Raw genomic sequence first — 15,308 nt, forward strand, 5'->3', positions numbered from 1 at the left:
TTTCAAGCACTCCCTGGTGGCACGAGTTTAAACTGCCGACCAAAATCACGATTCAAAAAATTGTCAAACTCGTTTGACGTAAAAGAGCCGAGACAAGAATACTTCTAACCCGGATGACGACAAAAAGATCGAGTACCCAATATTGATTCAACGTCAAACCCGTGTGACGCAACAGAGTCGGGGCAGGTACAAAACCGTTCATCACTGCATGACGTTAAACTGCTAAGAGGGCTCTATGGTTGCAAGATCTAAAACTGCTAACTAAAAATTTGTTTTTCAAAATATCTTTCTCATTTCAAAATTTTCATTATATATGTTGTGTTTTCAAAAACTTTAATTTCTTTGCTAAAATCATGACTTGTCCAAAACTCCGAGTTCTATTTCAAATCCCCCATTGTTTTCAAAATTTCTAAAAAGACTTATAAAAACAAATGAGCTTGGACACCCGTTCATGACGCTACCGCGTTGCCGCCTCATCTCTCTCTTCAGAATTAACCGGGTAAACCATTTCCTAAACAAGTAAAACCTATAGAAGACCTTAGGAAACCCTAAGGGGATCAAAGAAAATGCCAAGTACAAGAATTTGAAAATCAAAACCTTTGAAGTCAAGTGGGATGGCCAGAAAATCCAACTCGAATTTCAAATTTGTGTAACTCATTGGAACATCTCAAGCCGAAAACACTAGAATGAAAATGCCCTTGGTGGGTGAGCGGGGAGCGTAATGTCTTAGAGGGAAACGTTTGTGGGCCCTCTGACCACGTGACATCAGATGATTTAAAACGTCAACAGTGTCTACACCTATCCTTCGAAGATCAGGGAGTGCCAAAGAGAGCCAGTTGTAGACACCCCATTTTAAAAACTGGAAAATTCAATGGATTTCTAAACCCTAGACAGCCTTAGGATCACACTATCCTAGAAACCCCCGGACTATAGACCACCATAATACATACTACCTGCCAAAATCCTGCAGACTCACTGTTTTTTGAATAAATCAAGTAAAATTAGCAAAACCGCAGATTTTTACCTGATTTTTGGGAGACAGTATCATGTAAGCCCATAAATCACCCCAGAACCAGAATCTGTCAATTCTGGGCAAATTTGGTCAGGGAGACACCAGCGGTCTCGTCAAGCTCAGATTGTCCAAAATTGCGTGATTTTTGATAGGTAGCATCTCAAGAGCTTGAAAATCACCTTGGAACCGGAATCTGCCAATTCTTGGCAAATATGGTTTAAGAGACACCAATGGTGTCACCCAGCCCAGATTGGCCCAAATTGCGTGATTCTTGGCGGACAGCATCTCAAGAGCCTGAAAATCACCTCAGAACTGGAATATGCCAATTTGTGCGGATTTTATCTGAGAGATACCAGTAGCGTCGCCCAACCCAAAGTTGGCCCAAATTGTGTGAATTTTGGTATGCAGCAGCTCAGGAGACAAAAAACCACCCAAAACTGGAATCTGCCAATTCTGAGCAGATTTGGTTTGGGCGATAGTGGTGTTGCCTAGCTCCGACTGCCCCAAAATGGCGGTTTCTGCATGTTGACCACTCCCATACCATTTTTGGGCAGATTCATTAAATCTAGACCCGTTTTGCCTAGGCCCCAAAGAGCATTTTGAACAATCAAATCTGATGATATTTGGATATATTCATTCCGATACGATTTGAGCCTTAATAAAGGTGATTTTGGGACCCCTTTTGATGTTAGAAACTCTTTAAATCATCTGGAGTGATATGCCATAGAAATCCTTAAGATTGTGAAACCTAAGATAAAACCCTAGATCTAGGAAAACAACCTTAAAACCTTAGCCCCCTTTGAAAAAACTTTCCAGCCCTTGATAAGAAAAACCCCCATTCAACCAAGCCAAGGCTTGGTCAATATTGAAGAGAGACATAGAGGATCCATGACAGAAATTACAGTCGTGGTCCGGGTCCGATCGAGGCCTTGAAGCCTTAGGTTTGCTGGGCTGACTAGCTCGACCAGGTATCCTTCTCACTTTCCATTTCTTTATTTCATTCTTCTATTCGATTTTGTACCATTTATCTGTTTTATTTTAGTATTTCACATTCTGGATCAAAAGTTGGCTCTACCACTGATCTAAGAACAGATCTGCTCATTTCTGATTAGATCTGACCTTAGATCGAAATTTGAATCGTCCTCACTCTCTATCACCTTTAAAAATGAAGTTTGTGGTTCGGATCTGGTCGATCTTCATCCTGAGATTGTACCGATCTGCATCGTGAACAAATCTCAACCATGGAAAAACATTCTAAACAACTACAACCTCTATTGAATTATCCTTGCCGAGTCTGCAAGTTCAATCAATTTCCTTCCAAGGAATTAAAATGGGAAAGCGACTATCCATATGTTGTAATCATGCTTATGTTGTAACCAGGCATGAGGGCAGACACCCAACTAACAACTGAAGTGAGAATGTACTACTCTCACTTTTCCTTCTATCTAAAGGTTCATACCCTTATACATTGGAAAGTCAAGCTTAAGAAGTAAGAAACACCAACTTAGGTTTGTTAAATCCTAACATAGGAGATATACAGATTGCTTATAAAGGATGGAAAAAGTTTACATAAAGTTGCAACCTTAAAATGTAGAACTACGGATGCACTTCACAAATCCATAGCAAAAGGTTGTTTTAATGTTGAAAACCCCCCTAATTGAGCATCTCGACATTGAGATGTATGATTATGAAAGAAAAAAGGATTTTGAGTCCCAGAGATAATGCATCTTACAACACATTATCGAGACCGTCCATTTTCAAACTTTTCATATGTTTATAGATCTAGTTGATTTTAACCATTTTTGAAATTTTAAATTTTATAATTAGATATGAAAATAGATTTTGAGATAATCCTAAGAATATTTTACATCAAAATTAATTTGAAGGCACGCCTTAATTGGATTGTTTAAGGTTGAAACCTTATGGAAACCACACCCTTAAATGATTCAGTTTAATGTTTGAAGCAATAAAATTCAGAATTTCCCATAAGTCTTCCCCTCCCTTCTCTTTCTAAACTCCCATCCCTAAAATCTATTTGCTTAAAAAATCTCTTGAATTTTTTTTTTTTTTGAATGTGTTCATTATTGTATTGTAGTAAAGAGTATAGATGTACAAGTTGCCAAAAAATGGGCTTCCCACAAGCCAGGAGCTCTATACAAAAGCCACCGAGAAGGTGGTAACCGTCCAAAAAATACATACAGCAGTGTGAGCAGCCAAGAGGCTGAAGAACCCAAAAACCTCCTAAAGGCCGAAAGCAACTATTCTCCTGCCATTGTTGTACCTTCTCTATCGAGGGCGTTGGCGACATGGTTTGCCTCCTACCAAGTATGAGTCCATGAAACATGAATAATAAGCCTACAAATGTCGAAAATCTTGTCAAAGACATGGGCTAGTCTCCACGAGACTGTGGCCTCCCCCGAGGCCCATAGGATTACATATCTATAGGATAGGGTAGCCTTGATGAGGATTACATTTCTAGCCCCAGATAGGTGGAGGGAATAGTGTCCACCGCACAGCCCCATCTTTATGCGTAAACTTTGGTGGCCAAGGGCTCCATGGCGATGCCAATCATCTCTGACTTGGCCATCTTAACGTTAAACCTGGTGGCCAATCCAAAGCATCTAAGAAAGAGGAGAAGCGAATCCATTTGCTGCTTGGAGGCCCCATAAAAAACCAGGGTGTCATCGCCATATTGAAGGTGAGAGATGACAGGGCGTCCATTGGAGCAAGTAAAGCCATCCAAGAGACCATGCTGGTACAACCTTGCCAAGGACCTGCTAAAGACCCCGTAACAACAGCGAAGAGAAATGGGGACAAGGGTGATAAGAACCAAGAAAAGGGGTTAGAGATGCAACCTTTAATCCATTTATGCCATTGAAGACCAAAGCTCACACAAAGGAGTGTTTCAACCAGGACTTCCCAGTCAACATCATCATAAGATTTTTTCCGATTCAGTTTGATTAGGAGTCCTGGAATTCTTGGATATGATTCTAGAGTGCATGCACTCATGAGCAACCAGGGCACCATCCAAGATTTGGCGGCCCTTCACGAAAGCTCCCTGGTGGGGGGAGATCACCCATCCTAGGACCTCCTTAAGCCTAGAAGCCAGAACTTTGGCTAAGATCTTATAGGAGCTGTTAATAAGGCTAATGAGTCTGAAGTCCTTGAGTTCTTCAGCCACTTCCACTTTGCGAATGAGGGCGAAGAAGGTAGCGTTCTTACTCTTGTTTTTTTTTAGAATTAGCATTCTTACTCTTGTTAATAACCCCTCATGGAATTCCTAAAAAAATGCAATAATGATGGGGCGAAGAGATTCCCAAAAATGCTTGAAAAGGGCTATGGGGTAACCATCAAGGCCAGGTGCTCGGTCATGACTTAGATCGGCTATGGCAATGAGGATCTCATTTTCTGAGACAGGGCACTCCGGCTAGAGAGCACAGTCGAGGGGAATGCTTTGGAATGAGAGGTCAGTCATCTTAGGGGTGGGTCTTACGAGTGATTTGAAGACCAGGGCAAAGTAATCAATGACGGCTTTCTCGATTTGAGGGAGTTCGTCTAGGATAACACCTTCAACAACTAGCTGAGAGATGGTGTTCTCTCCTACGACAATTTGCAATTTTGTGAAAAAAGGCATTGTTTAGGTCCCCACATTTGAGCCACTTGACACTAGTATATCCCTTCTTTTTTTGAGGGAATCATGGTAAATCAGGTTTGAGTTGTGACCGAAGTTGGATTTTATGCTGGCTGAGGTTGTAGGGCTCTTCTGTTTGGTCCCAATGGTTGATGGCAGCAAGGTAATACCCTTTGAGGGCATGGAAATTCCAGGGAAGTTGCCTGCTCCAAGATTTGAGGAAACCTCTAAGAAGCTGAAGTTTTCCCTGAATGCGATAACCGGCCCACCCATGACCTCAGTTGGAGAATGAGGACCACCAGGAGGAGATTAGATTATCCCTCGGCTCTTCGAGCCAGGCCAGCTCAAAGCGAAAGGGTCGAGGCCCGACCGAGGCTGGGTGGTTGTTGAGGAGGATCAGCTTGTAGTCTGAGGTGGGCTTGGGGAGGGCCAGAGAGTGAGTGCCAAGGAAGGAACTGTCCCATTTGGAGCTAATAAGATAATGGTCTAATTTGGTAGCGAGGGGAAGGAAGGATGACTGGACCAAGTGAAGATTGCTCCTAGGAGAGGAATGTTGATGAGAACGTTGCTAGAAATGAAGTCTTAAGAAATCTGTCATGACTTGACTGACCCTAGAGGTCGAGTTCCTCTCGAAAGACCACCTAGTGACGTTGAAATCACCACCTATGAACCAACAAGAGTGGGGAAGGAAGGCAACAGAAACAAGCTCGTTCCAAAGGAGGCTCCTGGCTGAGTCTTGAGTTAGGGCGACATATTGTTGTGAACTTCCCCAGGAGATCGTCAGAAATTCTATAGAGGGTGATGGTCACAGTGAAGGAGGCGATGTGAGAGGTGATTAGGGTGTGAGAAGTAGGGTCCCAAATGACCTAGATACCACCGAAGGCGCCAGCAGCAGCAAGAGCCACCCATTGGCACAGTTTGTGGCCCCAAACTTGTTGGCCACGATGAGGGGGGGGGGGGGTGTTTGGTTTCTATGAGGGTAAGGATAAATGGGGAATGTTTGGAGCAGAAATCTCTAATCGAGCTGGTTTTGCGGGAGTCACCCAACCCCTTGATGTTCCACATTAGAAGCTCCATGGAAGGGGTTGGGAAGTAGAGACACGTCTAAAAGAGCGTTTTCGGGTTCTGAGCCCTGAGGATGCCTCTAGGGAAGAAGGAGCACCAGATGAAGGAGTCCCAGAATCGTAATTGACCCTGAAGTGCAGCTTTGAGAGTTCATGTTTACCCTTGCCACTTATCTTGAATCTGGTCTGGGCATCCGATTTGAATAAGGCTTCTATGTCCTCTCGCAAGCCGTCAATTTTGAAACCCATTACCTTGAGGACATCCGTTATGTTTCCCTAGGCGTTGTCCATCTGGTTGACAAAATTGGAATCTACCGAGGAGGGTGATCTTGAGCAAGAGCTTGAGGTTGGGCTTGAGTTGACAGGTGGGAAAGCGAATGGGGCAACAAGTAGAGGGCAATGCCAAAGGGTGAGGAAGGTTCAGCCTGCTATAGCGAGGAGGCTTCACTGGTGGGTGAGAGCGGGGTTAAGGGGGAGGGGGATGGAAGTGGTAGGGGTGAAGTCTCAAGGGTGGGGACAGGAGTTAAGGAGTTGCGGTGGAAGAGGGTCGTAGAGAGGGGGGTGGATCATGGGACTGCGATGGGGGGCCAAAGGGGGTCGATTGCAGAAGCGTCGGTTATGAGGGACAAGAGGGGAGAGGAGAATACCAAGGGGGAGGGGTGTTAGGTGAGGGCGTTATAGGCTACAAATGGGTGGGAGAGAGGAGTACCAAGGGAAGAAGAGGGGAGAGGGGTAGGGAAAGGGGAGTTATACTGCATCCACACCTCTTGGGAGCTGGCCTCTCCGCACTCCGAGCACCATGTTCAGCCCCAAGTTCCTTCGCAACCTCCACCCCCTAGTGACGAGTGGATCACCATTCGTTCATGTTGATGGAGAAAGACCTCGTTTCATTGTAGATCTCAACATCCAAGAGCTCATGTCGAACCACGTACAGCCAACTCTGCCCATGCCCATGAGGCTGCCACCGCTCACCCCCAAGGCCCTCTCCCTCCCCTGGATGACGTCAGCATGTTAGCCCCTCGTCCTTCTCCCTTGTTCTTTCTCGATGACTCTTTGCATGTTGCTGCCCCCCCAGCCTAAGCTTGTCCCTCCTCTTCTCCCGTGGACCGCCACCTATCCACCTCCCTTTCTCCCTCCCTACACGTACAACCTGCCCTTTCCTCTCCTCTCATTTCCTTGAGTCCCCAAAACCTTTCCCCCTTACCAAATCTTTCCCTCATCGATGAGACACCTCGCTTCCTTCATCCCTAGATCCACCTGCCCTTTGTATAACCCCCCCTCCCTTTCCAGCCGTCTTCATCCTCCGCTCGATCTCCACATGGTGTGCAACCAGGCACACCACCTCCATCAGACGACAGCGATTCATTTCCCTTATCTGAGGTCTCTGACCCCCTTGTCCTCAACAATCATCCCCCTCAATGCCAACCTTTTTTGGCCTTTCACCCTGCCCTTGTCGTTAGCCAGCCGGACCTCTCCACTCCCAATTATCGTAGACAATGCCTCCACCCCCTCCTGTCATCCCATGTCAACCCAACCTCATTCACCATCACCGCTCATCCTCTCCTCCCCTTTCTTCCCCCATGGCCCTTCTCTCCTCAGCCTCAGGCTTGCCCTCCATCCCTTTGCCTTCTCAACCCAGCTTATCTCCTCTGACTGTCTCCAGTCCTCCCTTGTCTCCTCAGCTCATGGCTCTTATTCCCCCTCACTTCCCCCTGCTCCCCTGCTCCCCTACTCCAGTACCTCCGTTCCCTTAGCACCCTTCCTTCATCGAATCCCCCTCCCTCCTCTCTACCTCCTATCCTTTTGAACCCATTCCAACCACCCCTTCTCTCTACCCCCACAACCCCCTTTTGCCCACCCACCTCCCCCTTGCCCTAAGCATCTGTTTTTCCTTTCCCTCCTCCTTCCCCATTTGAAGCGACAGCTCTGAAGGGATGGAATGAGGATCCAAAATCCTCAACTAACAGTTGAATGGAGTCCATCGGGAGGAATTCGCTTGAGCCCCAGTGGATGGAAACAAACAGTCCGCAAAGGTCGCAAATGAGTTTGAAGGTGAAGGATGAAAAGCATGAAGGGGAATGCCTGAAACCTTTAGCCATATCCTCTGTTTCTTGAAAGCAGCAGCGAAGAAATATCAAGTAGACAAGGACAAGGATGCTCCTTTGAAGGTCGGTGTTTCGAGTTGGAGAGCTCTGTGAGTGGAGCCATGGGAAAGCCTGCAGCAACCAAAGTCAGGTTCCTTCCAGAAGTTTTGGCCCCATTTCTTGATGCCCTTGATGTCGTTCCTCCTGGGTTTGAAGAGGCCGACAATGGAATGAAGTGAATCTACGCTTTTGAGCAAAGATGTGAAGTCCCACCAAGCAGATGATGGACGGGTGGGGAGCTAAGGTTGGGGGACAAGGGACCAGGTGGCAGGGAAGGCTGGGAGGGAGTGAGGGTGGGATCAGGTGAACATAGTTCTGATAGACGGGGGTTACCATTGAATGGAGCCATTCACCGGAAAAAAATAATGAAATAAAAGACACGAGATTTGTTATAGAAAATATGTATCCATCTCTATTTGAAACTTACTTTTATGTTTTATCCAAATATCAACGAGAAACAAATCTATATGGATAAGAAATAGAAGAGAACAAAAAAAAAAAAAAAACCTAAAACAAAAATTTAGAAAGGGCTCTTATGCCCATCAAAAATAGGAATTATAAAAAAAGAAATTTATATAATAATATTTAGCTTGTCCAGAAATTTCTATAAAAAGAAATTGATTTGGGTGTTAGAGTTAACCTTCCCATGGCTCTATATTGTGACAATGAAGCAGCCATTCACATCGCAGAAAATTATTTTTTCATGAAAGAACTAAACACATGAAGCAAATTGTCACTTTATTAGAGAGAAGGTTGCTGCCAAGATCACTTAGACTCCTCATGTAAAGTCTAAAGATCAATTTGTAGATATCTTCACCAAACCAGTTTGACCAGACAGATTACATGATATCACAAGCAAGTTGGGCATGATTGATATCTACGTGTCAACTTGAGGGGGACTATTGGAGATTAAAAGAATAAGCTTTATTGTATTTGATGGACAGAACTGTCATTTATCTTTTGTTTAGTCCTTATTCATCTTATGTCTCTAACTAAGGGCAGTATTGTCCATAAGTTGTAATTAGAGTTATTAATTAATGTTATAAGAGGGGTAGAGGTCACAAGTGACCCCTACGCCACTCACTTTCCCTCTCTATCTCTCTAGCTCTCACACGTCTCACTCTCTCTCCATTCTTCTTCATCATCTTTATTTTCTTTCCTATCTTTCTCTCTCTAGATCCTACCAAACTGTTTTCTTATCTACTTTAATTTCAACTATCTTTTCTAAGAATGATGTTTCTGCCTTATCTTTTCTCCAAAAATGCTTTCAACTAGTAATTAGAGTGGGAGAGGAGAAGAGAAACCAAGGACCACATCTTTCTACATCTCCCTTGTGGTGTAAGATTTGGGAATTCTCTTAGAGTTTCTCTTAGGTTTATTGGGGAGACCTATGATGGAATCTTCTGACCACCAAGCCGAAAATGTGTTTTCCTGAGAGAGGTCTCTTATACGATGGAAGAGTGTCAAGCTATGTTGGGTACAGGGTAGAAAGAGTGAATATAAATATTTACGGTCCCCTATATGGATTACTTCAAACTAAGAAAGCATAAAAGATTCTTATTTCTTTTGGGCCCTTACCATAGTGGACATAATGGATCTAGTTTGTTGAATGGTAGTATTTCTTGGATCTCCTCTCTTAGACCCAAATACAATGTCTCATGCGATATACAACCCAAGAATAATTTATTTTGCCAAAAAACACCATATTTACTAGGATAGATCAAATAAGATCCAGGATTAGAATCAGGACCACTGAACTATAACAAACACAAAGCTCTCCGAGCTGATCTGCATATCTTGAAATCTAGGGATCTCGATCCCAATATGTGGGGGAGCTCAATCTAAACTTAATCCAGATGAAATAATAAATGATATAGGATTATGCTCCATCTGGTTAAAATTTGAGGCCCATGAGAGCACTTAACTAGTAGAGTAGTATAGTACATACTACTATAACATACAAGTATAAAACACTATTATACAGTACCATACTGATATACAATACTACAATACATATGTGCTATACTATATTCTCCTATACTATACTACATGCTGCCATATTTAAATCTAGTACACACAACTATAGAGTATATACCATGCCATAAAATACATACTACCATACTACACCACACTACAAGGCAATAGTACAATACAGTGCTATACTATACCACATTGCTATACTCACACTGTTATACTATACAATGTGAGGGAATCTGAATCCCATGTGACTTGTGCCCTGGATCCCTAAATCCTAATAATTAGCATCGAGATTGCAAAATTTAAGACATGTATAATGGAGCAAGATCCCTTTCCTGGAATGTAGTATCGGAATTCTATAGCGAAATCAACTCCTTGGTAGGACGTTTCTGGTAACCACGGCTAATACCAAGGGAATCCTAGGCCATGTAGATGAAGCTTTATTTAAAAAGTCCCAGGTTTTTTTTCTTACTACTTGGAACATTCACCTGATATCATAACACTAGCCTCGAGAGAAAGTGAACACCCATTGATATTCAACTAGCATCATAAAGAAAATTTTACAAGACAATGTAGGGGAATCCATTTTGTATTACCATGTTTGAATTTAAGCTAATTGTGATGCAAACTTCCTCATTTGGGAGGAAGCTTGAAGGGGTTCTCTCTGATTTGGGGAGTCCTTTTTTTTCCCCTTGAGCTGCACGCCTTTTGTTTTTATAAGTCAAACTCACATGCAACTTCATTTAACCTATTCCTCTTTGTATTTATTTTGTTTTTGGAACAGACGAGTTAAGAAGATTGTATTGTTTGTCATGTGGTAGTTCTTAGAAGGGAATTTTCATTAGTTCACAACATTGGATTCAAGAGAAGATGCAAACGAAACTCTTGCGAAACCTTCACAATCACTAAACTTGCAGTTCCAACTCCTGACAGCTGTGAAACCATTACAGAAGAACAAACATAATACATAGGTACAAACACTTTGCACTAGTCAAGAAGTAAATGAGATTGAATAACATAGTCCTTGTTCTTTAGTTAGCAACAAGAAATTTGGTTCTTTTCATAGCTACTCGGATCTCCCAACTTGGTGGTAATCCCAGCATCCATCCCCTTGGAGGTCGACTTTGGGTGGATATCACTCCCATAGCACAGAACACATTGCCAATCCCTTACAGATTGGTCGATATAAATGACACTTTATTAAATTGATCTTTTATAAGGAAACAATTGTTAAATACTTATATACTAAAAAAATAAAACAATCATGTTTCAAAATCATGTTGCAAAATCATGTTCTATATAGTTTTCAAAGAAAAAGAGATGTTTTTACCATATAGGTTTTGGAACTTTAGAAATTATCATGCGATCCCAAAAGTTGAGATCCAGCTTCCCAACATGTTGGGATCAAGATTCCTAAAATTCTAGGTGTATGAACAGTTATCGACACCATAGGTGGCCTCTAGATTATCATGATCACACGCTCCTACTCCTGATAACTAACAACTACGGTTCTTCATATTGACAAGCAAACATGGGAAGATGTTTCATATGATAGATTCCGAGTTAGATTATTAAAGCATTAATTTTCCCAAGATTGATTGAAGCTTCAAACCAAGATGAAATCAAACCAAAGCCTTAAAACTATGTAACCAGCATACCTCAATATACAAAGTTGAGCAACATTGTCCCGAAGCCCAAATTTTCTGAATTCAATGCTCTCTTCATGCAAAAGGTTGAACCTGTATACATAAAAGCAAGATGACATTATTCTAAAGGGAACAAGGGGGAAAAGGCCAAATGACTTCCAAATTGCAAGAACATAATACTTCCAAATTAACATCACAATCCAAATGCATCCATTGGATACTGAAGTACTTGTTTATCACCTCTTTCTTTTTAACGATATTTACATGAAATATATGTATATATATGGCAAAATGAATAGGGGTAAACTAAACACATTTGATTGGAGATCTGCATCCCTAAAAGCACGAAAGAAATGCTATATATATATATATATATATATATATATATATATATATATATATATATATATATATATATATATATATATATAAGAAAGCTTTTTAGTTCCAAATCTCAATTTTTTGGGGAAAATGAATAATTATTGGAACCCAAACTGAATGTGTATGGATGAGCATCTGTCCCTAAGAGCACCAAAAACCTAAAGACACGTACAAAAATACAATAAATAAATTTTATGAAAAAGAAAAGGGAAAAACAGAAATTATTAGATAAACCACCAAAGTGTTTTTGGCTTCGGATTGACAAGATCCAAGGTTGTATGAAGCTTTTTCTGAACTCGAATTTCAGATCTCTAACTCTCTCAACAGTGAAACTTGGTCGATCTATCAAAAATCATTTTTCAATTCAATGGAGGGCTCAAAAGTGATTCCAAGGCTCAGATTTGGGAGTTTAATAGCCATTGTTGGCTAAGAAAAGCCAACTTATAGTTTTTTTTGGCCAAAACTATAAGAAAAGGAAAATTCTCGGACTCAGTGAATCCTAGCTGCCAGGACTCAGGGTCTCACTTGAGCCCAACCAAGGACTGGTCGGACCCCTACGGTGACCAGGCCGGTTCAGTATATGGGCCCCAAGTTTAGAAATTCCAGACCCTCCACCAAGTTTATAATCACTAGAATTTCTATGCAGATTATGCTCGTGTCTCAAGGTCCTTAAGAATAAACATAAGTCATGACCTAGTTGCCATGTATGAAGCGCTCTTTAAGTACGTGTTAGAGTAATGTTGTGATGAGAAGAAAAGTTGATGAGCGTTGGGAGAGGCATTCGGCTGGGCCCAGACCTGAGCCAAAGAGATATTCAGGCCGAGGCCTTAATATATTGTGGGCCGGGCTCGGGCAGATTAAGGCCCAGTCCGAGCATGGCTGTTGGGCAACCCTAGGATCAAAGGTGATTTGAACAGATTATATCGGCACCAAAAGCATGTCACAGTCATTTTCACCAAAGAGATCACCAATGAATGGCCTCCCTTTCTAAAAGGCAAATTGTACATGTTCAAACACAATGAACAATTTGAGGGGTTGTTAATACCATAGTTACCGAGATCTCCTACTACTTTAGTAGGCACTCTGCCAAAACGAATCTCTCAGGGATCTTGATTTTTAAATTTTGGGATCTCGATCGGCACTAATAGGGATCCCGATTCTTGCTGTTAGGGATCTTGATCTCAACCTTAAAGACGAAGACAACAACCAAATTGATGATTTTCTTTGTTTATAGCCAACTAACAGCACAACCATACTCTGAATGTAGTTGTATTGCTTGCTAGCTAGCTATCAATAATGAGATCCCTACTTTAAAGAATATACAAAATCATAGATCATATACACTTCAAGGTAGGCAGCAAGATCCCCCAAAAGTTAAGATCAAGATCTCAAAAGGTCGAGATCAAGATCCCCAAAAGGTTGGAATCTCAATCCCTAACATTTGGGGATCTCAATCCCTAAAACGTGAACTGTATGGACAGCATTCCCAACCAGAGAGATCTTCAAGCATTTCACGATCCCCGGCTCTTGATCCCGATGCAAGCATGGTTTTCAAATGCGGCCACATCGCAGTATATGCGGCTCCATAAAGCGTTATGCGCTTGGCAGCGCATCACAACAGACCGCATATGTGCTTTGGAGAGTTGCGCCCGCATATAAGCCGCATCTCTCTGCATATGCGGCTTCATCCCACATAATCCGCATGTGTGGCCAGCATTGTTTCAAAAAGCGGACAGCCCAATGCCTGGGTGCCCGCCTGAACCCGCTTAGGAGGCCGATCAGGGCCTGCGCCCCACCCAGGGGCGGAACTGCGGCTCCTTGAGGGTATTGTTTAGCATTATTTTAATACTAAAGAGGCAAAATTGTGGGTTTTAGGTTCATTTGAAACCTAAAACTCATCAGAGGCTATTTTAGAGAGAGAAAACCCAAAAAAAAAATACTTCTACTGGGCTGCCCAGGTTCTGAGGGCCCGCCTAGGCACTGGGCGACCTGGACCCACCCGACCGCCTAGGAGCCGCCTAGCGCTTTTTGAAACACTGGCAGCCAGTCATTTCTGTAAAAAACAACCATCGGACAGGGGTATTTTGGACATTTTGAGCCCCAAAAAGGGGGGAAAGGTTTTAGGAGGTATTATACCCCGAAACAACTAAAAATAGCCACATCCATGGCTTTTTTTTAATCAATCAATCAAAAAAAAGAAAGCGGCAGACAATGTTTTTTGTGAAGTTATTAGATTTTCGTAATGCTTGATGATTGGTTGTTGATTTTTTACTTCTTTTGGGTGTTGATTTGAAGAAGTTTAGGCGAAGTTAAGAATGATGATGCTCATGGAGACTCTCAAGATAACTTCTCTCATTAGGATTTGGAATTTAGAATCTCAAGACTTAGAGTTGAGAAATGATGATGATTTATTTGTCTTGAGCTTGACTTTTGAACTCTTTAATCTTCATAGACTTTTAGTACAAAATATTTTCGGGTTGCAAATTTGTGATTATGGTTGTTGAATGTTTATGATGCTAGTTTCAAGTTTCTAGTTTCTATCAGGGAATAGTTGATACAAAATTTCCGACAGGCGATAATTGATACTTTTGAAGTTAATGAAAAACTAAATACCTACTATCATATAAATCACCTCCATATTTTTTTCTATGTATTAACCTATTTTTTTAAAAAAAATAGAATTTATTATATTTATTGATCGCATCATGGCGATGCACCGGCATCTGGACCACATCGGCACATAAGCCCCTCCAACACATCAGACCACATCCAACATTTTAAAACACTGGATCCAGGTACCATTCCCACTCCCGATCCCAACAACTATGGTTAATACTATGCATCATGACTTTGTGTCATTTATAAGAGGCACTATTGTTATTAGTACTTTATTCTTTTATTACTTTGTAGTATTTGTGGATGTTAAGGGACTTTATAGTATCCGTGGATGATAAGGGCATTTATGTAATTATACATACACTAACATTCAGCAATGTAATATTAATCACGTAACACACACTGATTAAGGGATTCACACTACTCTTCCTTGGTCTTCTCATCTCTCTTTCTTGTTGTGACAAAAAAACAAACTTACTGTTTGTACCCAAGTCCCTATACAGACCTCTTTGGGTAATTAGGTAGCCCCTTGGCTTGCTAATAACTGAGGCATGCAATATTTTCATATCCCTTAAACTGGGGTGTGCATCTTGCTATTTCATTAACATTACATTCAATACAACAAAGGAGAGGATAAAGAGCATGTCAGCCACATCAATATGAACTATACAAAAAATAAGCCTATACCAGTATCAATGCTAGGAAAGAAATAATCAACTACAGATGCAAAACATTACCTGAAATTTGAGAATAGATTTGCATATACAAATATTTCAAGTTATTAAGATGCTCAGAGTAATCAACATAATGCACAACTGATCAATTAATATGGCAGCC

The 15,308-nt window shown here is 41.7% G+C and overlaps 1 protein-coding gene across 39 annotated transcripts in view; it reads right to left on the reverse strand.

The window, feature by feature from the left end:
• The window catches only part of LOC18435190 (DNAse I-like superfamily protein), a 63,568-nt gene that overhangs the window by 31,575 nt on the left and 16,685 nt on the right, over positions 1–15,308 (reverse strand). For all 39 annotated transcript variants that reach the window (XR_016047443.1, XR_016047446.1, XR_016047432.1 and 36 more), the window contains one exon: positions 11,487–11,567. Coding sequence is in view for 25 of the 39 variants with exons in the window: in XM_020667724.2 (XP_020523383.1) it covers positions 11,487–11,567 (81 nt within the window). In the remaining 14 variants the exon portion in view is untranslated. The remainder of the gene's footprint in view (positions 1–11,486; positions 11,568–15,308) is intronic.

Source organism: Amborella trichopoda, chromosome 13, assembly GCF_054954075.1.
Source record: "Amborella trichopoda isolate Santa Cruz 75 chromosome 13, AtrichopodaSantaCruz75HAP2 v2.0, whole genome shotgun sequence".
Classification (NCBI taxonomy): domain Eukaryota; kingdom Viridiplantae; phylum Streptophyta; class Magnoliopsida; order Amborellales; family Amborellaceae; genus Amborella; species Amborella trichopoda.